This window comes from Ciconia boyciana, chromosome 4 (assembly GCF_034638445.1).
Source record: "Ciconia boyciana chromosome 4, ASM3463844v1, whole genome shotgun sequence".
Classification (NCBI taxonomy): domain Eukaryota; kingdom Metazoa; phylum Chordata; class Aves; order Ciconiiformes; family Ciconiidae; genus Ciconia; species Ciconia boyciana.
The window spans coordinates 60,078,612-60,103,407 of NC_132937.1; the positions used below are offsets into that span (position 1 = coordinate 60,078,612).

General features: G+C 38.2%; 1 protein-coding gene across 2 annotated transcripts in view; it reads right to left on the reverse strand.

Moving 5' to 3' along the window:
• Positions 1 to 929: 929 nt before the first annotated feature.
• LOC140650610 (transducin-like enhancer protein 1) overlaps positions 930 to 24,796 on the reverse strand; it is an 86,943-nt gene continuing 63,076 nt past the window's right edge. For both annotated transcript variants that reach the window (XM_072859165.1, XM_072859164.1), the window contains exons 15-20: positions 16,296 to 16,545; positions 14,267 to 14,514; positions 12,145 to 12,292; positions 11,591 to 11,741; positions 11,070 to 11,146; positions 930 to 10,915 (exon numbers count right to left, since the gene is read on the reverse strand). In XM_072859165.1, coding sequence (XP_072715266.1) covers positions 10,808 to 10,915; positions 11,070 to 11,146; positions 11,591 to 11,741; positions 12,145 to 12,292; positions 14,267 to 14,514; positions 16,296 to 16,545 — 982 coding nt within the window. In that variant the 3' untranslated portion in view covers positions 930 to 10,807. The remainder of the gene's footprint in view (positions 10,916 to 11,069; positions 11,147 to 11,590; positions 11,742 to 12,144; positions 12,293 to 14,266; positions 14,515 to 16,295; positions 16,546 to 24,796) is intronic.

Genomic DNA, 24,796 nt, shown 5'->3' on the forward strand with positions numbered 1-24,796 from the left:
AACATTTGATATTCAACAAGATACTGCAGTAAATTAGAATGATTTTATGATATTTGGAATATTGGAAATTTGAACAAAGACGGGCAAAACCCCTGCATTTTCCTAGTGTGGCAAGTGAGATGTGTTACACAGGAAGGCATCATTAAAAAAAAAAAATCAAGTCAGGCAGATTAAAGAACTCAGATTTTGTTTTTCTGATGTGTTATTGGCTGTATTTATGCAATATGAAAAACATGGCCTGACCAAACTCAGAGTGACCGGAACTTAGATTGATAACAAACTCTCTTTGAACCAATTACAGAAAAAGAAAGCAAGCACAGCTTAGTGTCCTGTCTTTTGCTGGAGCTCATAAGCTGTTACAGGATGAAGGGTGCTACTTATGGCTTGCACATCTTTTCCATTCATTAAGCATTGGCTGAGAAATGGTTTGTCCGAGTTGTTTTTTCCCCACCAACCCTCTCTTAAACCATCCAACTAGCCAGAGCAGCATTTGGTGCACTCCAAATCCTTCACAGCCCAGTCTGAATTTTTGTTCTTTCCATAACAAAGCAAGAGCTTGCAACTTTGAATTTATGACAAGAAGCTTCTGCTTTTCATACATGAATGATTTGTTACCTCCTTGCTCTGTGTAGAATAATGGGTTTGGCCTCATTAAAGCCAGAGTAGGCATGCAGGTAACAGTGTTCATAATCCCATCAGCCAGGAGAAATGAATTTCTGGATACTGTATTGCTTAATTTAGTTTGTTTGTTGCAAAAGAAGGCAAATTCAGCAATTAGCCAGGGCAGATTTTCTGTGTCTTCTAAACGGGGCAGATTTTGTGTGTCCTCTAAATGTTCTTTGCTTATTCCAATGTAAGTATTGCACTATACAAAAAACCCAAGTTTGTTACTAAATGGCAAGGTTTATTTTGAGAATGCATTAGTATGTAATAGCTTGGAAGATGAACAGCTATTGTAAATACAGAATAAAGGCTCAAGCACCATAGCTCTTCTGTTCCTGTATTTGTGTTTTACAAGAAAAGACACAGCACTAAACTGCGTAACTTCCATAAAAGGTGCTATAACTAATTTAGAAACACAATGCCTCAACAAATTAGCATTTCAGATCGACATACGTGTGCATGCATGATCATAAGAATTCAAAACTGGGGCCCAGAGAGGCCTGTAACATGAAGTGCTATTGATCCCCTTCAGCTGTGCTTTGAACTGCAAGCAGTACCTGTTTTGTCATGCTGCCCTATGCTCAGCTCCTCTGCCTCAACTCTGTAAGGCAGGCCACTAATTTTCTCTAATCAGTTGTTTGAGTGTTAGTAAGCCTTGTCAGCTCATTTACATCAGTGGACACTAATACAATAGGAAATGAACATATTGATTTCACTCAGATCCCTGGGCAGCTGCCAGTTGCCAACAGATCTCAGCTGAGTTTGAAAACAGCAATGCTCTTGATTGCAAAATCACTTTTTTCCTGCTGCTGCCCTCTCCACACTCGCTTCTGATCAATACATCATTCCGATTCACACACGTATCTTCCTCAGGAGGCTTTGAACCAACTAAGTACAACTGCAAGCTCAAAGAAAATGTTGGCATTTATTTTTTATGTTGCAAACTAATTCTACATATCTCCTCTCTCAGGATTCATGGAAAAGTCGACTCTTTTATTGAAAGGCCCTATAAAACTGAGGTAAAGTACAAGATTAGAAAGGTAGCTCTAGTAGAAATGACAGAGGATGAAACTCATTGCATATCACACCATAAAGAACACATGGGAATTTGTTTAAACAAGAAAGAGGTGAGTTTCCTAGCAGCAAGGAATTTAATGCTAAAATCTATCAGAACTAATGTGTCCCATGACTTTTACACTCAGCAGTTACAGTATAAATCAGCTCCATTTCACTGTAACTGCTCCAAAATCAAATGTTTATTACGGATATACACATAGAACGAAACAGCCAAAAAGTTGTTCCTACTCTGACCAAGGCTAGACCAAGCAGAGGCAATTACCAATTTTTTTGCAATTAGCTTCGTAAAATACCTTTCAGTTTTGTCACTAAACCTTTGAATTTCGTATGTACTAACATCATTTAAATACACGGTGGCTTTTGCCCATCTGTACAATGAAATTTCTGGATAAGGCTCTAACATCTCATTTCCCATTGGAAGGAGTGGGGGGCAGCAAAACCCATCACTAACACTTAAGCCTCCTGGAGCAGGCCAGCTACAAGCATAGCTAGGATAATAATTTGTACCCTCCTTCAACCACACATAATACAGTCTTTATTCAGCAAATAGCAAAGCCGTTTCACACCATGCCAAAGGTCAGCTTTTGCTGTATTAATAGCTGCTCTGGGAGGATCAGTGTTGTACTATCCTACATTTTTTCCAGGGCCTGGAGATGCAATTTCCTACAATCTGCAGGCAATTTCCCACCAATTTTCTTGGAGAGCTAATAGGCTGTGACAGGAGATGGAGCTAGCAAGCAGCAGGCAGCTTCAGAAAAGACAAATTGCATCTCTGCCACCTAACTGGGCAATCTAGAAAGACAGAGTTTATAGCTTTGTAGTGTTATTGGGCCCCATGCTAACAGCAAATCATTCAAGCTGCTATCTGAATTTCATATTCTTTTCCTTCTCAATTTGTTATCACCACATATCACTTTGTAGCACTTTTTCTACAAACGAGTTAAACACAGATCATGTATGATTACTAGTTTAACTGCCTTTTAACTAGACAAGCCTTGCTAAATGTTATTCACACTCAGAAACAGAGAAATATACAGTCTCACTGTCAAACAGTGATATTTTTGATTATTTTCATACTTGTCAAGGTACAAAGCAGATGCCTACAGAAAGGGATTGATTTGTAACCTAGATTCAAATGAATCATACAGTGCAAACTATGGGAACATTTAAAAAAGCCACTACAGTGAGCACACCTATTGTGGTAAGAAAGTCCCACTGATCCTATATAGTACAAAATGAAAGCATAAAACAAAAAGCCAAATATGACCAGTAAGTTCTCCCTCTATTCTAGCAGTGCTTGAAACCTAAAAAGTTAAACTGAACAGTCTATGATCAGTTCAAAACCATCCATACAACCATTTACCTTACAGATTTAAAATTATTTAAAGTTAGTAAAACTAGTAAAGCTCTAAGAATGTATCACCATATCCACTTTAATAGAAATGAAACTGATTTAAAGCTGCTAACCCTCACCTAAGATATTAAAAAAAAAAATGAATTAAAGAAAATGATTCAAAGGCACATAACACTAGCAACTATTGCAAGTTATATCTGTCACTGTACTTCCCCTTACTATTACAGCAAACCCAGGGGATAAATACTGTAAACACATTCTATTACAGAACCCTGTATATCTGTATGTTTTTCTTCAAAATATAGAACAAGTTTCTGAAGTCATGGAGATTATTAAAAACAACGAACAATATTCATGAAATTATTATAATTAGCAAAATTTGCAAGGTTAATATTTTCCCCTCCCCCCCAATAAGAATAAATTAGGTAGAGTAAAAACAATCCCATCTAAATTATTGCTGTCCACTGGGAGAAAAAATTAGTACTGAGATGTATAAAATTTTACTATAATTCAACCCTAAGGATTTTTTTTAATTACTTAAGTAATGAAAAAATGTAAAATTACAGTGAACAAAGTGTTGAAATATTCTAACATGCATTTTGAAACTCTCACATTTAAACCACTTGTCATTAATATCCCCATTTCATATTTGTGGTTTTTAATAAGTTACAGCTAGATAAAATACTGAAGAACCAGGCAGAATTATAAATAGAGTACCAGGTCAATAACTTGCACTCAACAAAGAAGAGTGTCTACATAAAACAAATAAAAAAAGCTATGAAAACCATTCAAAAACCAGAAATACTTCCTTAAACAGATTCACTGATAAAAATACAAAAGAGTATCAGGACTTGAGAATCTTGAATTTAACAAATGAAAATTAATGATTTCTCTATACAAGTCTATAAACTTCTTGAAATACACATTCAAAAACTCAATTATATCATAGATTCGCGAATATTCACTCAACTGGTGTCAGAAATACACATCTCACATAATTAACAATCAGAAAGACAGAGAAAGGTTGAAGCATTATGTATGTATAACGCATTAAAACATCTCTAGAGGACTAATACATATTCAGGAGGAAACACAGGGGAGCACAGTAGTAAACTGGTCCCTGTATGAAAAGGAAACTTATTCCAGGAAGTAAATTTAACGTGGCCACAAAAGTTGAATCACTCCAAAGTTTTGTTGCATGCATGGCATGCTAAGCAAATACCAAACTGACATTAAGGTAATTTACATACTTAACAGCAGCGTTTGGCTGATTCATCAACAATCAAAAATATTTTGAATTTGCAAAGCCATCAGATTGTATATTTACTTGAAACCTAATTAAGAAAATACTCAGGTCCAACTGCAAAAAACAACAATAGCGGATTATTTTTTAAGAATAAAGGGAAGCTTCGCTGCTCTCCAAAATATCTTGCTACAGCAAACCACAAAATAAGAGTTATTAGCTTATCATAATTGCAGCCAATTTTTAAAGTAATGGGGTAATCCACTATGGAGTGCTGTAAGGAAGTGGGACAAAGACTGAAATGAACAGATGGATTTTATTTTAAACAAATTAGGCTCACTACCAGGAAAGTAACAAGTTATTTCTAAGTTTCCCAACACTATGGGTTAACTGCCATTTATGACTCCTTCATTCTGCTTGTTAACTTTTTTAAACTGCCATTAAAATCAGTCCTTGAAGGAAAACCAGCATTTATTATTTGCAGTTACAAGCTATCGTCTCTACTTTCTATGCTAATGACAGCGTATACAAAATGGATAATGGTAACAGTATGTTTCATTACTTAATCTCCAAACTATGTGTTATCTTCGCCTCTAACTCATTCCTGGCAGAAAACAGAGATAGAAACGAGGTTCAAGAGATACTATACCTTTGTACTGTGAACATATCAAAGGCAATCCTTGCCAAGCTCTACGCAATACCAACTGTCTAGTGCTCCTTGCAGCATCTCTTCTATGAATCAACATAACCTTACTGTGGGCAAAATCACATGTTAAATTTTAGGAGAGGAAAGATCTCAAAACTTAAATTTTACCTCAGAAGTCACCTCAGAATTTTTCTATGGCAAGTCAAGTACAGCAACCAGCAATTTCACAAACAATAAAAGTATGAGTATGGAACAATGAGGCTATCTTATCTCTGGGTGCTTGCTTTAGTAAGGGAAATTATTATAACATACACTGGCTGATATTATCTATACAGCTATCCACTAAAAGATTCTATCAGATTTTCCTGTAGTCTACATATCACCAACAGACTTGTTAGCAACAAAATTCTTACTAATGCATGAGCCAGAAAGGGCACAGCCTGTTGTTCAGCTTCTAGGAGTGAACTGTGGGATCTGGCAATAAAGAATATGGGAAGGAAGAAAAACCAAAAAAACACCAAAAAACCCCCCAAAAAACCAACTCTGCTCAGATCTGAAAACGATAACTAACATTGGTCCCCACACCACCAATTTTTTTGTATTCAGTTTTCTGAGAACAGTACTCTAGCTCCAAGGAAACACAAATCCAGCTCTCTGAAGAATTAATATATCATAGAAGCAATAGGTTCTTTTGTTTTGAGATATAGCATCTTTAAGAACCTTCTGCCCTCTGAAAACAATTATTCATTCTTACTTCCCTTCGTGTTTTCTTGTTGTATTCAATTTATAGATTTTTTCAAAGTTATGTAAGAAGAAAAAAATGAAATAACACAAAAAAGCAAACACCACCCTCCTCCCCCCATGTGCTTAAAGCGTGTTCGAAGAACAGTTTTTGCTGGTTTAGAAAATGTTTAAGTGAGTGTTTGAGCTCTCCTATACAGTTGAAAGGAATTCTGAGTAAACTTCTCAGAAACATCAGTAAGCTAGACCCACAGGGCAGATTTTTAAAGCACCCAGTTCCTACATGTCTGGTTTCCCTAGCAAAATCTACCACACTGCACTAAGCACTTAAGCTGCAATAGGACATCTGGGAGCATGTTGCTGAAAATGGGATTATCAATTGCTGGAAAGCTGATCTTGAGCTACAAAAATATGAGGTAATGGGAAATGCTGAGAACTGGCTGTGATTTAACTCTCTTTCCTCTTAGGATTAGATGACTGCTTATGGACGTCAAAGAAATGCCCACTTCCAGTTCCAATACACAGCTCAGATGTCCTTGAATTACTATGCAGAAACATCTGAACAACTTTACAGAGAAATAGAAGTCAGTGAAATTGCATACTGGAATCTCATTCTAGGTGAATTTTGTAGATTACATGTTAGACTACCACTAAAATGTATGTCTGTGTATGTTCCCATTCTCCCTCATCCCTCCATGTATTCCCTGCCATGAACTCTTCCTTTCATTCTGGTGTTGATCAGGTCTTACTCTGAGCTGCTTCATTTTTCCCGTTCCATAATAAAAGATCTCTCCCTGGCAGGACACCATGACTCAAGTCTTGTATAGACCTACATTCTCACATTCTTTCTATGCACCTGTACTAGGAAAAAAAAAAAAATCCTTCAAAGAGACAGCACAGTTGGAGCCAGTCCAGCTTCTCCAGTGAAGTGGCTTAAGGGGTAAACACTTTATCAGTAGTGCGAAATCTGAATTCAGTACTCTTCCTTAGCCTGAAAACATTAAAATCCACCTTTCTTAATCACTAGAATGGTGGAACTTCCCCATCGACTCAAAATTGCACCAATATAAAAGAAAATATAAAGGACTACTCTACCTAGATTACATGATCCCACAGGCTCATAAGTGGGGCAGTCTTTCCACAAAAAAACCCCCAAACACATACACACACACACAAAAAATCAATTTGTCAATCTGGGTTTAAGTTACCTAAGTAACTTAGACGCTTCTGAAAATTCTAGCTGCACCACCAATGCAAAGATGCAACAGAAAAATTATGGTCAATCGTTTATACACAAATGTATGCATGTGACTAGATGATAAATTCTACTTTTATATTAAAAAATAACACTTTTATTTTAACACTCTATGAACCTCATATTAATCTTGTGCTCCCTCTTCCCTTTAAAGAACAAAAGCTTATAAAATGCCAAACAAGTTTAAAAGAATTAATGCGGATGAAAATTCTCTCTCAAGGACCAGCAGCTTGTGGGTTGACATGGGGAACTATCTTTGCTTGGAACTATAATCAACAAGAGGTACTCTGACACAGTGACAAATGCATTGTGTGGAATAATATCATGATTTTCTGCACAATTGATTTATAAAAGGTTATGCCTAGTGCACATAATATACAAAATATACATATTAGAGCTGGCAAAGGATTTTGTTCAGTTGAATTGGTATTACCACAAATCTCCTCTTCATCAGTTATTGTTTGCACTGACATCCAATATGTCATTTGTAAGGACTCCCTGCTTCTCTCTGGCACTGGTGTTTGCCAGAGTGGCATTCAGACATCTCTGAATACTGAGGGCCACCCAGCAAACAAAGACTGTCCCAGAAAGGGGCTAATCAAAGGAATCTTTTAGGATTGTGATTAAATTGACAAAAAAAATTAATTACCTACACCATAGTTATTGCTGTACCTCTTTTTTACATGTGCTTTTCCCAGTGGGTTTTCTGTTACTGCTGGTCTGGGTTGGTCTGTTTCTTCATGCAATATGCAATTATTTCCACCCACTACTTTACACAGGGCTATAAGAACTTACAGAAGTTTTAAGCTCTACAAGTTTTAAATCTTGTAGGTAACAGCGTAGACAGACATGCCAAGATTTCAACAAATGTATCTTTTCATTAAAAATTACATCTGCTGGTGGAATAGGCTTTACTGTTTGACAAATGGAAAAAAAAGTTTCATAAACTGTAAGTGAAACCTGAAACAAAAAATTAAGAGGACTATTGTATGATGTGTCCCCAAGTTTTCAGACCCAAGGCTTAAAGTAGATCTGACTGGGGAAAAAAAGAAGTAATTTCTTAATTACAACCAAGAAACATATGATACATATGATTAAACTCATTCACATGCATAAATAATATCCAATTCCATAACTGCTCTGACTCACTGTGCATTCTAGAAGCTAACAAGAAAAGACAAGGTATTTCATTATTTTCTTGACACTATGATTTTGAACCTCCTGATTGCCAAGAATGTGGTCTTACTAACAACCACTATGTTGCAATTTATAGCAGATCCATTATATACATGTGTACATTTTTTTAAAAGTTACATGAATGTGTTAGAATACTTGCATTCTTGGTTTCTCTGATATGAACTTTTAAGAAAGGCAAAAGAAAACCTACAAAGTAAAAGCCAAGGCGATAGTAGTTTGGAAGAAATCCAAATGTTCCTAACTACAGGAAATTTGACAGTGCTGCTAAACAAAGTCAATGATCATTGGCAGAGTCAATGTTCAGAAAAACTTAAATATGAAAACAGGGTCAGGTAAAAATCAAGTAATCTAGTACACAGAGTTTTTTTAAAATTTCCCTTTTTAAAATGGCATAGCACTTCACAGTATTTCAATGTAGCAAATATAATTATTTCTTTGAAAACTCTGATGATTCTGCTTTTTGCCTCACTATGTGTGAAAGGAACATGACCACCACCTAAGCTGGTCTGTCATTTTCATACAGATAGATATTCACAACACAGCAATAGACAAAGATATAGATACATATGGATAGAACACTAATTTTAAATGTCTAGGAAACCAGATTATGCTGAATGGTTAACATTTTACATTCCAAATGCAAAGTTAAGGTATTAAGGCTATTACAATTCTAGATGCTCTAACATGGTTTTAGTAGAATGGTCATGTAAATTGAAAAGAAAACGGATGTCTCTTCATACTGGAAATTGAGAGAAAATTTGCCCCCAGATGAGAAATCCCCTATCCAGTCAATGCATCTGCCAGTCAAACTTGTTTATTCCTAGTTACGTGTCTTTGAAAGAGCAGGGATATAGGTCATTGTCAAATGCTAGCAAAATGAGAAAGCAGCTCTTCACAGATGAGTCTTAACCTGTCTGCCAGTTTGTGTTATCTGAATTATTTGTTCAAAGATATCCTTCTGTTCATCGGTACTCTCCGTTAGCAACAGAAATTCTAATTAAATTACAGAATGTAGGAAATATATGGCCCTCACTGGTGCAATAGCTAGGTTTGTCTAGCACACAGTAGTAGAACTTGTTAATCTGAAAAAACATAACTAGAATAAAACATACACATTCTCTCCTCATGTATTTCTCTTGAGTAGACCAAGAAAACTTGATTTGAAGATGCATAGCTTTGGTAACTGGCTGCTTAGCATGGCTCTTCACAGATGTCACACACTGATGCGACAGTGGAAAGGACTCAAAGATTGCTCAGTATGAAAACATAGAGCCTATAGGCCTGCGTAACATGGGACACTCAGGAAAATTAATTCTAATTAATTTGTACAGTGGATTAGTTAAAAATCAAAATATTCCTTTGTCAGTATTCTCACAAGAAATTAAGAAGCGAGTTTAACTTAGTTTAGGTTAATTCACTTCACTTGCAGCCCTGCAAGTATTTAACATTGTTTAAGTGATCCCCTGTAAAACTCACACTTTTGGTAATTTAATTAAATTTACCTGAGTATCTAAGTATAGACAAGACATTAAAAAGGAAATGGTCATTAACTACCACTTCTCTGTAAAATATGAAGGATGCAACTTATCTAGCTTTGTTTAATCATAGACATCCTCAGTTAATGAATAAAGGCTCTGATGTACTTAGTTGAAATGTAGTCTCACATGATTTCTGTTCAGCTGGGGGAGAAAGGAGAGGGAAGTCAGCTCTTCTTCTAAAGAAATGACCAAATGAGTTATGATCAGGCACATATTACTGTATCTGCCAAAGAACATATACATGGGACATCAGAATAAACTTAAAATAAACTGCACAACTTTATGAAATGTTCAATTTTTATATTTACACTATTATTAGTACAAAATTGCCTTTTAAGTTTTCTGTAGCACAAGACAGTATCTACTGGACTTGATACCCTAATATGTCAAAACAACTACTTTGAAGTATGATAAAGGAATCTAGGAAGAGTTATAAAGAATAAGACACCATTTTCAAACTATACATAGTGTTTGCTTTTGCTTCTAAAAAGGTACGTATATCCCCAAAAGGTTTTTAATTTTAAATAAGCAGGGTGGGCAGGGAGGGGGCGGGGGGGAAGACTGGTTGTTGGTACTAAAGCCTTTACTGTAATAAACTAAATATATTTACAATTTATACAAATGTTTGACCTTCAACAAAAATACAAAAACATATCACAAGATGCAAAAACAGGAAACAAGTTCATCTGAGATACCACTGCTCTACACAGGACAGAATGCAACTTGAACTGCAAGGAACAGAAAGGTATTTATCCCCCATATTCAGGCAATGAGAACAATTTGCATGAGGTCACAAAGAAAGAAAAAAAAATAAAAGGCTCCAACATTCTTCAGTAGACTTGGCTTTTAAAAGCTATGTCAAAAACCTAGGCTACATCTGTCCATCTTGCCTCTGTGTTCCATTTGGTCCACGTAGCCAATATTTACTTGCTGGATGTTGCCTTCTATTTTGAAAAATCGGAGTAGTTTCATGGCAAGGTCTGGAACCTCAATACTTTTGTTCCTTTTTAAAAGGCAAAACCTTTCTGCTTCTACAATTAAGAACAATTTTGGCCCAGTTCAACTTCTAAAAGTTATATCCCCATCATATTTTTCAGTAGATAACTTCATAGACTGTAGCCTTTTTGTCTCCAGAGCCAGTGACTATGTACTTATCATCCACAGAGATGTCACAGCTAAGCACTGATGAAGATTCTTTGGACTAGAAGAAAAATAGAAATATGTTACATCATTTTAAAAAAAGTCTGTTACCCTCATCTCAGCATCCCATTTTGGGTAGATCACAGGTGTATCTGAGTCCACTCTTGGGACTCTGGGTGTTCTAGTTTTTTCTTTAAAAGCATCATCATCCTCACCTGGAAGATACTGGCTCCATAAGGAGTTCTCCATGCATTAAGAAGGTTATCTTTCCCAGTACTCACAAACCATTTACCTAGAATATAAAACACATGGACTATGAAAACATATGAAACTGACATCTGACAGATTTTGGGTTTTCAACTCACACGTATGAAATCTGTTAACTAATTACCATTATAAAAGCTCTCACCACTAATGAACGTAGTACTTTGGCTTACAATCAATGCAGACATTCATGCTTTTGCAGTGTGTTACATACTATGAAATCCCTAGACTCTGTACATAGAAATAGCTTTTTTACACAAAAATCAACCCTCACAGCAGTGTTTAGACAAATGGATGGCTGTTTGTAGATAAGTATGTTTGAATTCATAAAGCAGAGATATTTATTCATAACTTAAGAAAGTGAGATACTAAGTAAGTTTTGACTATCAAATGAGCTATGACTATGTAATATGTAATCAGCAAAGCATGAATTAGAGCCCTGACCTCCAGTTCTGTGTTCAGGGCAACTTACCACAGTAAGCAAACTTGAGTGACAATACACAACTCTCATGAAGGTGCAGCTGATATTTGTCTGGCTTATTTACATGTAGCACTTCTACATTGCTGCTTTCCATTCCCACAGCTAGCCATTCACCAGTAGGACAATAACCAAGGGAAAATATCTGAAAGTTAAACCACATTTACACTTTTTATTTTTTCCTACAGATACCCTTTTTATTTTTTCCTACAGTAGTTAAATTAATTGGGAAGTGGTGGGGGGAGAGAAAGAGAGAAGGGCCAAATAAAATTCACATAGTTCAACAGCAAGACTGCTGTTCAAAATTCAAGTGACTAAACAACCCTGTTCTTACCTATTAACTTAGAAGAACAGGAAGACAGAGTAGTGTCAGGCTATCATTTTGTTCTGGAAGCTAAACATATGAAAGCTCTAAAATATTGCGTTGTGAGCAGCCAAAAGGAAGAGAGGGAACAATCTGCCAGTTGCACTGGGCTCAATCTCAGCTTTCATTCTAAATGTTTCCCTCCCACCACACCCCCTCCCAAGCTGTAGGAAAATCCAGTTACCTGTGATGTGAAGTCGTGCTGTTGTAGCTGTCTCCCCTCTCTCAAGTCCCAGGATCTGACAGTGTTATCCAAACCTCCTGTCCAGAGCTTGGTACCATCATTAGAAATGTCAATACAGCTGGCTCCATCTGTGTGGCCCTGGAATTGCCTGATAAAACAAACCAGATTGAATAATGATTTCCTGCCAGAGCTCAAGGTAAACGCTGTTGTGGTGTTAGTTTTGGACTCTGTATGTGTGTGTCATCTCTTCTGTGTCTGCTGATGGGCAAAAATCAGCCCCTCCCTCTTACTGAGCAAGAAATACAACAGTATTACAAAAACATTTTCCAGGTGCTAGAGAAATGAATTGCATCATGGCTAGCTGAACAAAGTCAAATATTTCCTATCAGGTTTTGAAAAGCAAAAAAGAAAAGCTTGTGAGAACATTCAAGTACACTAACTATAGTTAAAAGCATTAAGGACAACTCAGATTAAAACAAGTGCTGAGGGAACAGAACTCTTCCAGTTTCAGAAAACAGCTTCTGTATTTTTCTTTGGCTGCAAGTCAAGATGATAAACAATAAGCAGAGACATTAATAGGAAAGGATCCAGATAGAGATCCAGATAGTTAAACACAAGCATTGCTGAGTCAGCAAAGTTGCATTCTCTGTGTCAAGAGATCACAAAAAATCTAAATGGTGCAGTTTGTTTTAAAATATTCTCATTAGTAATTCTCAGCTTTCATCAACCAGAAGGTCATCTCAAATTTTCCTTAATCCTTTGGAAAAACCTTCTGAGGCTCCTGCATTTTTCATCAGCAATTAGGTTTAGGAAAGTCCTATGCCGCAATGTGAAAGGTGGAGGGCGGGGGGGGAAGACAACTAGCTTGAGAATGAAGGGTATGAATCACTAAGAGCTTCCACAGAAAGGTCACACGGCACATTTTGTTTTGGAGCTCTGGTCTCAAAATTCCACGTGTTATCAATTAGCAAGATCAGCCAGCAAGTGGTGGGAACACCTACAGCAAACATTCAAAAGGCAAGACAGTCATAGATGGAGAGAGTGCACTTTTACAGAGACTAGGCATGCCTAGGGCAAACTGAAGATTTTATATAACTAGAATCTTCTTTGTTGACCTAGAAGTTCAACAGAAAGTAAAATCTGCATGCAGATTAATATGACTCTCTGTACATAAGTTTAGGCTAATTATTGATATACAGGAAATTTAATTGAAACATAGCAGACTAAGCAGATTCTTCAGTGATTTTGTTCAGAACTTTTAAAATATCATGGCCTTTCCCAATTTAGGCTCTCTCTTCTCATAATATTGTAAGCCACCATTACTTTGGTAAGTATAAACCAAAATCTACTTTCTAGTAAACCACACACTTAGTTGCTAAGAGCCATTTGACACATGGTACTATCTTTCTTTCTCTGTCATAGCACTAATGCTGAATATTGACCTGCCAGACACTTTAATCTTCCACTAATATATTCATTAATCAAAGGTCCAACAAAAGATTTCAAAAGTAATCTACATGGCAATCCATTCATTATACTCTTTGCAACCCATTCTAAAAGTTTTAGAGATCTAATTCCCCCAAAAAACTTAAATACTTTTCTCTCATGAATGACCAAACATCAGTTCTTTATGCTTTCCTAAAGAACTGAGGGGATCTACACCTTCAACTGCTTTTTAAAGATTAATTTTGTTACTTATCATCACTAAATAAGAATGGAAAATTCTCTTTATTCCTTAACAAGGCTTAAGACAAAGGAAAAGAACAAACCCCAGAGTTCCCTAAAAGGCATGTTCAGTCTACATCAACCACCAATCAGCAGAAATGCTGCTTGTAGAAACCTGCAGACAAATCCCAACTAACTGAAACCAACAGGAACTTTTACACTGACTACAGCAAGTTATGAACCAACCCTTTAGGCCCTGAAAGCACATCTTCTAAGACTAGGCTGAAGCTACCAAAACTAGTTTCTGCCCAACTCAGATGCAAACTGCATCCAAACTTTGGATAACAAATGCTATTTACTTTGCTGTCATGAACCACTATTCAGGGAGACAAATATTTATGTAGCTGTCCAAAGAGTAACTTATACTGAAGTTTTCTGTAAACAAGTAATGACTCACCTGACCAATGTCTGATTGTGCAGATCCCACACTGCAATGTTCCCATCGCTGCAGCAGGAAAAGCACACCTTGGAATCAGGGCTGATAGCCAGAGCGTAGCAGGCAGGGGCTGAGGATGTCAGCTCTGCTTTTATACGAGGAGTTGGTGCTGCCAGGTCCCATATGGATAATGTGCTGGCTTCCCCGCCAACTATTAGGGTGCATCCATCAGGCAGCAATTTACAAGAGCGGATGTAGTTATCTCTGTTCTGTACAACACAAATCACCTCAGTTATGTTAATACATGCCTGCCAATAATGACCACTAATATGATTCTGACTGCATCCAAGTTTTAAACAGTATGCTATTTTTTCCATTACCAAAGTACTGAAGAGGAACGAGCAGATCCTAAAAGGTTTCAAACGCCTACTTCTCATCACTAACCAGAGACTGCAGCTGCAGAAATTAAACTGCAGACTCCTGTTGCCACAGTCTACTCTGTTTTAAACCTGACAAATGGCAACTCTTCCATCTCATGACACAAAAACAGAGCCAAAGTAAGCTTGCATTTCTGCAAGTGCACTCCATCAGCTAAGGTCACCAACAATAGAAATATTAAAGCAAATGACCTTTCATTGGGCATTCAGGCAATCCGATATGAAAATGCAGTTCAAGTCTCATGCCCTTCAGGTTTTGGGGTTTTCTTTCAAATACTATTTTGCATTCACCATTTTAAAGTTAAAATATTAAGTATTCCCATACTGCTCCAGGATTTATGTTGGTCCTTTGCTGTTCAACATGGTTCTTATTGTACTTTTATTATTAGTTTCACATTTGTGATACTATTGCTGATTGAGAGGTACTACAGGAGATTTAGAGGTGGTGAACATTTCAACCTTCACTTATTACAAGGTTGACTCCTTAAGTGTATTGGATGTCCATTTCTCTGTAACAGCTGCCAAATTAACATGGCAACAGTTTTTTAGAAAATGGAGGGTTAAGATCTGTAACTCAAAACATACAAAAAACTACTGCAAGAAGTAGTCAACAGCATTCCTACTACTACTTCCTTTTTTTTATTCACAGCAAAGGAGCAGTAAGTAGTGCAGTGGAAATGTTGGCTTAGTTAGTCAGCCATTACTGCTCCACGGCTAAACTCAAGGCAGTTAGGACTGTGCATCCAGACACATACCTGCCACAGAACAGAATACATATTCAACCATACTTTTCCTACTAGACAACTAACATAAGGGTAGCAGTAAATAAAGGGTAAAGGCTAAAAGAACCAAATCAAACAACCCACCACATTTAATTGGATCAACATTGAAGCTAGAATTATTTTCATTCAGAATATATATTACTGTGTTTTATGACATTAAGTCTTCTCAGTTAACATTTCACAAATGTCTATGCTGCTTCTAATATGAGAAGCATCTTTTATTGAGCTGTTAACTTTTCTGAATTAGCTTTTCAGCTACCTATACTACCGCATTCAGTCCCTTTTGTATCCTGCAGATATGAAAACAACCAACCAAAATGTGTAACTTGTGGATCACCAACAAAAGCACAGTGAGACTTAAAGTGACCTTGGTACCTTGTCACGTTATTTCATTATGTGGTTGCTACCCTCTTACAAAAAAAGAGGTTGTCACTCCTGGTGTGAGTGAAACACCTAGGAAGGTTCTCTGCAGCCCTGCATAAGCCAGGCTACATTCCTTTTAAACTCATGCACAAAAAATATCAGCATGACTAGAAGGGAAAAGGAAAAAAAAAAAAAAGAGAAAAAAATCACATACAGTCTCTACTTAGAAATCTTATCTAATCTGTTATTTGACCCTTAGTGATGATATTTATCCCTTAACAAACCAGCGCTCTTCTCTGTAACTCCGCCTGTTATGTGTTTAAAAAAAGACAGCTAAATACGTAAAGCAGGAAACAGAACTGCCTGCTATTTCCTTGTAATATGAACAAAATCCAGACAAGGACAGCTATTTCCTTATTGAGTCTCCAAGGAGAAGCTACCCTTGTGCACAAGTTCCTGTTCACCTACCAGACAGTCCAGCTGGGAGACAGGGCTCTTGTTGCCAGGCTGGCTGATGTCCCAGACTTTGACGCACCCCTTCCCACCCGTGTACACATGTCTCGTGGGGTTGCTGATGGTAACTGCACACACAACTTCCCCGTGGTTCAGAGTGTTGATCTGACGGGCATGGCGAGGGATTCCTGGACCGATGAGGGCATCAGGAGGGAAAGGAACCGGCTGCATCTGACCATCTGCAGTAACGTGAAAGGAGTAGGCTCTTTTGGGGAAAGGAAGGAAGAGAGAAGACAAAAAAAAAAAATCAGCCAGTTGCAGCACTATAACGCAAGAAAAACAGTATTTTTTTTATTTGATTTCTTTGCCAATCTTTTCCTCATGAAAATCAGAGCTACAGTGCCAAGTAATACAGGTACATGAAACCTCAGAGGGAGACAAGGATTCACAATAGATATTTTCAGCTTGCCTCACCTGAAGTATTCATGCAGTGGGGAAGCACGTTAAATTCTACCCTTAACTCTATGGACCAAGCCATGGCTGCTATCCTTCAGCCACCTGGATAAGCAAAAGATCTTTCAGCCCTTGGTTTCTAGCCAGCAGTTCCAAGTTTCAGCACCACCAGGCCCTGCAGCAGCAATCCCTCACCAGGCACTACTCTTTCAGCCTTCTTCCATGAGGCTTGCACCTGTTGCCTTGCAGTAGCACTAGCCAAAGTTCAACTTTTGCTCCATTTCTGCACCTCATCTTTAACATCAGCACCAGCTGTGCGCACATGCCTCTCTTTCCAGCTGGTAACTAGTGCTTTAAACAGAAAATAGAAACATGCAGAGTGGTTGCACACACCTTTCATTAGAAAGCTGATACCATCTTCTCATAATTATGTTTTCTTGAATAAGTATTTTGGAAAAGCTGAAAGGCTCAGTTTCCCAGGTAGTTTTGGCACTTCTGTAACACCTTTTATTTGTATTCAGTGCATGATTTCAAGTATATGGAAACTGAGGGTTGAGGAAGTGAATCCCAGCACTGAATAAAAACACTCCTCCTTGGAGAAGGTACACAAAATTGTTTCCTCATGTTCACTGTAATGTTTAAAGTCAGCTCTACTCAAAGACCAGGGCACAAATAGCAGCTAACAAAGGTTTCAGGTCCAGGAGGTTTTCTTTGTTTGTTTTAAGTAATAATGAAAATACTAGTGCAAAAGGCTTCTTTTTGTTATACTGGTGAGCTCCTTTTTTGCTTCTTCTGTTTCAAGCACATCCATAGCTCATGTTTTTGATGCTGCTGTTACATTAACAGCATTCTTCAGGAGGCCAAAGTGGATAAAAAATAGTGAGATATGAGTATCCTTTTTTTTTTTTACTAATGAGCTACCGTCTCCCTAGTGATACCTTTATTTTTCTAATATATTCTTGTGTTCAGAATTGCCCTTTCTTTTCCAAATGTACCTTCTTCCTCAGAAATCTTCAATCCCTGTAGCTCAAGTATTAGTATTGCATCCCTCGTCCAGGGACCCAACAATAGATAATTCAATTTAATCTTCTGTTCTGAGCTCTGAGCTAGTATTTTCAAAGTACTTTATTGCATGTTTCCAAGTATTGCACAGTTTGAAAGGAAGGAACAAACAAGATGCCTGGATTCGTAACAGACATCACAAAGCAACTGAACATGCCCAGGAGCAGAGCAGAAGATATTCCTTTAAAAAAATAGTGAGAAGTGGAGAGGTGAAAGAACTCTACAGTTCTTTCATGTGGAAGGTAACAGTGGAAATATTCACCCCATGTAATATCACAGTTTTCTCAGAAGGGAAGGGTAAAAACTGGTTAACAATAACTGCTATTAAACAAAGAAGAAATTAATAGTGCATATACATGCAATTCCTGTACCTCATTCATGTTTCATGGTTGGACATGCGAGTTGAAAGCCTGCTCAGAGAACACTCAGAAATTGAGGATGAGCGAGTGCAAAAGATGACAAATCTTTTTTGTCATGGAAAATGTCAGGAATGGGAAATGAGAGATAAGAAAGGAAGTGCAAAGTTCACTCCCTTACATGTATACAGGATGCGCAGTATATCAAATGGATTTCCTCCCATGGGACCCTTTCTCTTTTTTTGTATGAAGAATTACAGCAATGATAAAGGCTTAACTAGAAATCTGTATCATTTCTGTGAAGAGTATTAGAGACAGGACTGTCCCAAAGTAGTTATTCACTAAACAGATGAGACACAGGATGGGAGAGGAAGCAGAAGAGGAGTGGCAACAAGACTGCTCAAGGCTGAACAACTGCTCAGTTCAGGTACAGAATCCAACTAAAGAGTCATAGCACTTAAGAGGCTGAGAAGCTGGGCCCCATCCTGGGCTCCAGATCAAAGCCAGTTGCAGAATATTTGTTAGCAGTAAGAGTACACAGAACTGCACAACTTTGAAGTCTCATCCTGCCCTTGCTTTTATCATGGACAGAAGAAAAACAATTAAGCAAGTATTAAGCAATTTTTTCCAGCATGTTTAAGATGAATAATCCACTTGTACCTGATTATTTTTTTTAATGGAAGGTTACAGCATAAATGTTCTGCTCAATTCAAAATACCTAACTAACTGGTGTTTTGAAATGCTTCTGTGCGTACACACAGCTTCTCAGTTCTTGCTGAGATGGGGTGGGAGGGAGACAATAGGAAAATTTTTCAAGTGCTTCATACATACTGTAGAATTACGATGACTATTCTGCTCTGAAACACCAGAGATTTACCCAGTGTACTTTTAATCATGTAGAAGTTTACCAGTACGCCCGTGTTTAAAGCGTGGTTATACAGATCATAAGAGTAGTCTCTCTTTTTTATCATCATGATCAGGCATTTGCTTCCAAGACTGGTTGGTCAGGACTCAGGATGACTGAGTTTGAGGGCCTAACAAACAGGCCAGCGATAGCTTCTTACAAGCCAAGACAGCTTTTTCTACAGTGCAAGTTATCAGCAATCCACTGTGTAAATAAATGGCTACACATTGCCAAATCCCTCTGCCCCTGCCAAGACAAGCACACAAAAAAGTAAATGTTCCTGTTTGCTTGAAGATGTGTGGCATGTCACGCTAACATTACCACTGTCAGCATACTTATGTGGTCTAGTAACTTGTATCTACTCGGTATTATGGTATAACTTTTCATTACACATACTTTTTACTTTGAAAAAACTTCCATCATTTGCAAGACTGACACTCCCTAGACAAGGAAAGCTTCTGTCTCCAGAAGAACACATCACTGGAGACAGCAGTGAGAACAACTATTTGCAGTTCAATCGCTGTTGTCCTTGGCTACCTCTCCATCAGGTCACCATGACAGAGGGCCTACTCTGTTACTTCTGGGGAGGACTGTACTTCCAACGCTACACCTACAAAGCTGTAGGTATACTTACATGCGATTAAGAAATGACTCAATTTTTAATGTACTAGATATATTCACAGGCCTGAATTCTCAAAACGGACAAGCATTTTGGTTGTCCAACCTTAAGAGTCAATAGTAAAATTTGGTAAATTCTTGAGTTCTCTAAAGCCCAAGGTATTTCTTGATAGGCACCCCTTGCACACCCATCTTTCTCCTCAACAAATGTCTACTGACATCTGAATTCTGTAACACTGCAAAAATGTAATGTGCATTTTTGTCCTTTTACAATGATCTTTTAGAACTGACAGCGTACGCCAGAAACTGCTGTTCAGCTTCATGACGATCACGGATTTCTGTCTCTCTCACAGCATTCTGCCTCTATGAAATGACCAGGTTCCATGATTATCCATCTTTGGTCAAATGACTGTTAGCATTAAGATAGCCCTTCCTCATGTTGGGATAACAACCACAATGAAATAGTTCTTATACAATGCAATTACAATTTAACATAAAACAAGCTAAGTTCATATCAATTAATATGTAAATATAGACTTGTAATAAATTGTATATCATGAAAAGAACAGTTACAAGACAAACTTGCATGCCTTTTATTTAGGAAAGAGTTCTGAGAAACAGTATACTGTCACTTATGATTATATTCTTTCTGAGTAACAGAAATAGTCTTCTGATCTATTGCATCCAAAGACTTCTCTCTATCCGAGTCAAAGCAACACTGAGAACCTGCAGAGTTCCTATACATTACAACATAGTAGGTGATACTAATACAACCCAGTTTCTCAGCTTATATCTGCTAATTATGGCCCTCCGATTTCCAAATAAGTGTCAAGTAAGTATATAGTAAGTAAGTATCACCTGACACACTGTGGAGAGTTCAGAATAATAATTCACTGCTCAAGAACATGGCAAATCAACTAAACTACCTAACTGCCAGCTACTCTAAGTATTCAGATTGCTATAATGCATGCAATTCCTGCCTACTTAAAGTACCATGCCTTAATTAAAAAAAAAGCTTCCACTGCATCCTTCCAATTCAAACATAATTCCTTAACTAGCACAAAAATACCCCAACTGCAAAACACAAAAGCAGACAGTTCCTTCTACTGATGAGTGCATTTACCTTCAGCTCTTCTTTGTACTCCAGCTTATTTTCAGTTGTAGTTATCACAACAAACAGTGAATATCTGAGTATGGTGTTTCATTACACAGGACAAAATGCCAAGAAATAAGGATAAAGGTATTTGTAGAGAAATAACAAAATCTTTAAATTCATACATGTCATCAAATAATTCTATCCAGAGATACAAGGTGGGGAAAAAACAACCTGTTAGTCTAGAATTAGCCTTCCTTTAAAATATTCCTCATTGTACATTCACTGAACAAGTGTGAAGATCAGGAGAACTGAAATCTTTTTAATTTTTGCCTTGAGCAATTCCAGAACAGTATAGTATTCCTTTCCAAAAACACAAAAGAAAAGTTGGCTTATAACTATAGAAGTTGAAAGAGTTAACTTTTACCACATGAAATTTCCCTCTCCTACTAAAACGAGAAGTGTGTATTTTCAGCTCTTCCTGGTGTCTAACACCTCGTGCTTCAATTAAAACCACATTTGAAAAAAAAATACTGAGAAATGCATTTGTTGTCAATGCTACCATTAATTCACATTTTTAGACACCAGGGAAGCAATACTGTGGACATAAATCTCACCACTGAGCTTGAAAATCTGTGTTCAGTGCACAATCCAACTATTAGAAGGTGTAGTTCACATCACGGAGAAATCCACAAGAACATTAACTTAGCAGCTATAGAAGACTAAAAGCTAAATAAGTACCTTGCTAAAATGGCTATGCAAAGCAAAAAACATGATTACAGCAACACACCAAGAAGTTATAGTCCAGGGCATAGTTAAATGTATCAGAATTACAGAGTGCAAGACTCAGACACCACATGTCCATGTGCAAAACTAGTATTGATTTCCTGCCCCCAACCTAAGAGAAAGATAATTGTTGATTAGGTGATAGCTCAAGGCAATCTGGAAGGAACACACCCCCCCCCAAAAAAAAAAAAAAAAACCAAACAACAAAAAAACCCAGAAAAACAGAAGAGTTGCTAAGAAAAGAATAATCTACTGATGGGAATTAACTTTGAAACCAAGAATATAAAAACTTTTTATGCGCATTCATACACACATATAGATATCAAGTCCTTGTCCATAAAATTAATTACTGAACTACAAACAGCTGAAGAGAGAAAACAACTAATATGAGATCACATGTGCGTACACCAAAATATCAAAGTAATATGAAAAACCTGAAAAGTCTCATAGGAAATAATTTAAGAAAAAAACCAAACCACCCACAACCTGCTACCAAATGCAAATACTAGCTCATTTGTACAATTAAGAAATTGCTGAAGACACTGACTTTCTAGTTAATTGCTACCCAATTTCCTAAGTACATCTGTACCACTGCTAACAAGGTTAGACTCTGCAAAGAACCAAACGGAAGGATTCACATTCAGGAACATAAAAAGATGGTAGTAAAGGCTTACAGTTGATCAAGTTACAAAACAAGGCAAGCAAAATACAAGCTTTCCAGACAACGGTCCCTTGATGAAAGCAGATAGACAAGTAGGAGTGGGTTCTGAAGAAGCTACTAATTTTTCTAACAAGCTAGTCATTAACAGGCCTCAGAATACACAGGGGTTAAAGAAAACTGGGTGCTATCAGAAATGCCATTCCTTTGCAAAGGAAGGAACTTAATTTTCTCTTGGAAGAAGGGCTGGGTGAAAAAAAAAAAACAGCCCTTGGCATAACCACTGATAAAAATGGGCAGTTCTGAGCATACACATATGGCTGGGGATTCAAGAGCTCAATTTTAAAATTCTCTGTACCAATTGCAACAAGACTCAGACTAAAACTCCACATCTCATAAAACAAATTCAATGCGGCATCTTAATTGCACAGGAAAAGGCAGATTTTGAAAATAAACCAGGATTACTCCACTAGTTTGCGTGATTATATAACCCATGTACTTTGTACAGAAAATATATGAGACTTGACTGATGTAGGTAAGAGATACTCAAAGATGCTGCAGGTAGCAGACAGCATCTAGCCAGCTGTAGCCAATCAAGTCTAAAACAAGAGATCGTTCTAAAGCTGTCAATGGAAAGATAACAGATCAGTTTATGGAATTTTACGTTTGCCTCACTTTCAATGAAGATAAGCAGTCACTTTAGAGGAAATTACTCAGTCCAAGTAACATGACCACAAAAAAACCATTACAGAACACATCAAATCAAGTGGAGAGTAGGGAGTATTGGCTCGAGGCTGACTTGGGCATAGCAATCACAAAACGATAGAGTTTTTGATTCTTGGAGAAGTAAGGATGGGGGGTCAGGAGAACTGTTACCTTGGACTTCTGGAGGGCAGACTTTGGCCTGTTTAGGAGACTGGTTGACAGAGTCCCTTGGGAAGCAGTCCTGAAGGGCAAAGGAGTCCAGGAAGGCTGGACATTCTTCAAGAAGGAAATCTTAAAGGTGTGGGAGCAGGCCGTTCCCAGGTGCCGAAAGACAAGCCAGCAGGAAAGACAACTAGCCTGGCTGAACAGAGACCTTTGGCTAGAACTCAGGAAAAAAATGAGAGTTTATGACCTTTGGAAGAAGGGGCAGACAACTCAGGAGGACTACAAAGTTGTTGTAAGGTTATGCAGGGATAAAATCAGAAGGGCCAAAGCCCAACAACAACTTAATCTGGCTACTGCCATAAGAGACAACAAAAAATGTTTCTATAAATACATTAGCAACAAAAGGAGGGCTAAGGAGAATCTCCATCCTTTACTGGATGCGGGGGGAAACAGTGACAAAGGATGAGGAAAAGGCTGAGGTACTTCTTTGCCTTCTTTGCCTCAGTCTTTAATAGTAAGACCAGTTGTTCTCGGGGGCACCCAGCCCACTGAGCTGGAAGACAGGGAGCAGAATGAAGACCCCCATAATACAAGGAGAAACGGTTAGTGACCTGCTATGCCACTTAGACACATGCAAGTCTATGGGGGAATGAGGAAGTCTACTGAGGGAGCTGGCAGAAGTGCTCACCAAGCCACTTTCAATCATTTATCAGCAGTCTTGACTAGTTGGTGAGGTCCCAGTTGACTGGAAGAGAACAAATGTGATGCCCATCTACAAGAAGGGCCAGCAGGAGGATCCAGGGAACTACAGGCCTACCAGTCTGACCTTGGTACCAGGGAAGGTTATGGAGCATCTTGAGTGCCATCACGCAGCATGTACAGAACAACTAGGTGATCAGGCCCAGTCAACATGGGTTTATGAAAGGCAGGTCCTGCTTTACCAACCTAATCTCCTTCTGTGACAAAGTGACCCACTTAGTGGATGAGGGAAAGGCTGTGGATGTTGTCTACCTGGACTTTCAAAAGCCTTTGAAACCATTTCCCACAGCATTCTCCTGGAGAAACTGGCTGCTCATGGCTGTGAGGGACATGCTCTTCTCTGGGTAAAAAACTGCCTGGATGGCTGGGCCCAAAGAGCTGTGGTGAACAGAGTTTACTCCAGTTGGTGGCCGGTCACAAGCGGTGTTCCCCAGGGCTCACTATTGGGGCTGGTTCTGTTTGATATCTTTATCAATGATCTGGACGAGGGGATTGAGTGCACCCTCAGTCAGTTTGCAGATGACACCATATTGGGCAGGAGTGTTGATCTGCTTGAGGGTAGGAAGGGTCTACAGAGGAATCTGGACAGGCTGGATCGATGGGCCGAGACCACTTGTATGAGGTTCAACAAGGCCAAGCACCGGGTCCTGCACTTGGGCCACAACAACCCCATGCAACGGTACAGGCTTGGGGAAGAGTGGCTGGAAAGCTGCCTGGCGGAAAAGGACCTGGGACTGTTGGTCAACAGACACTGAATATGAGCCAGCAGTGTGCCCAGGTGGCCAAGAAGGCCAATGGCATCCTGGCGTGTATCAGATATAGTGTGGCCAGCAGGAGTAGGGAAGTGATCGTGCCCCTGTACTTGGCACTGGTGAGGCGGCACCTCGAATACTGTGTTCAGTTTTGGGCCCCTCACTACAAGAGAGACATTGAGGTGCTGGAGTGTATCCAGAAAAG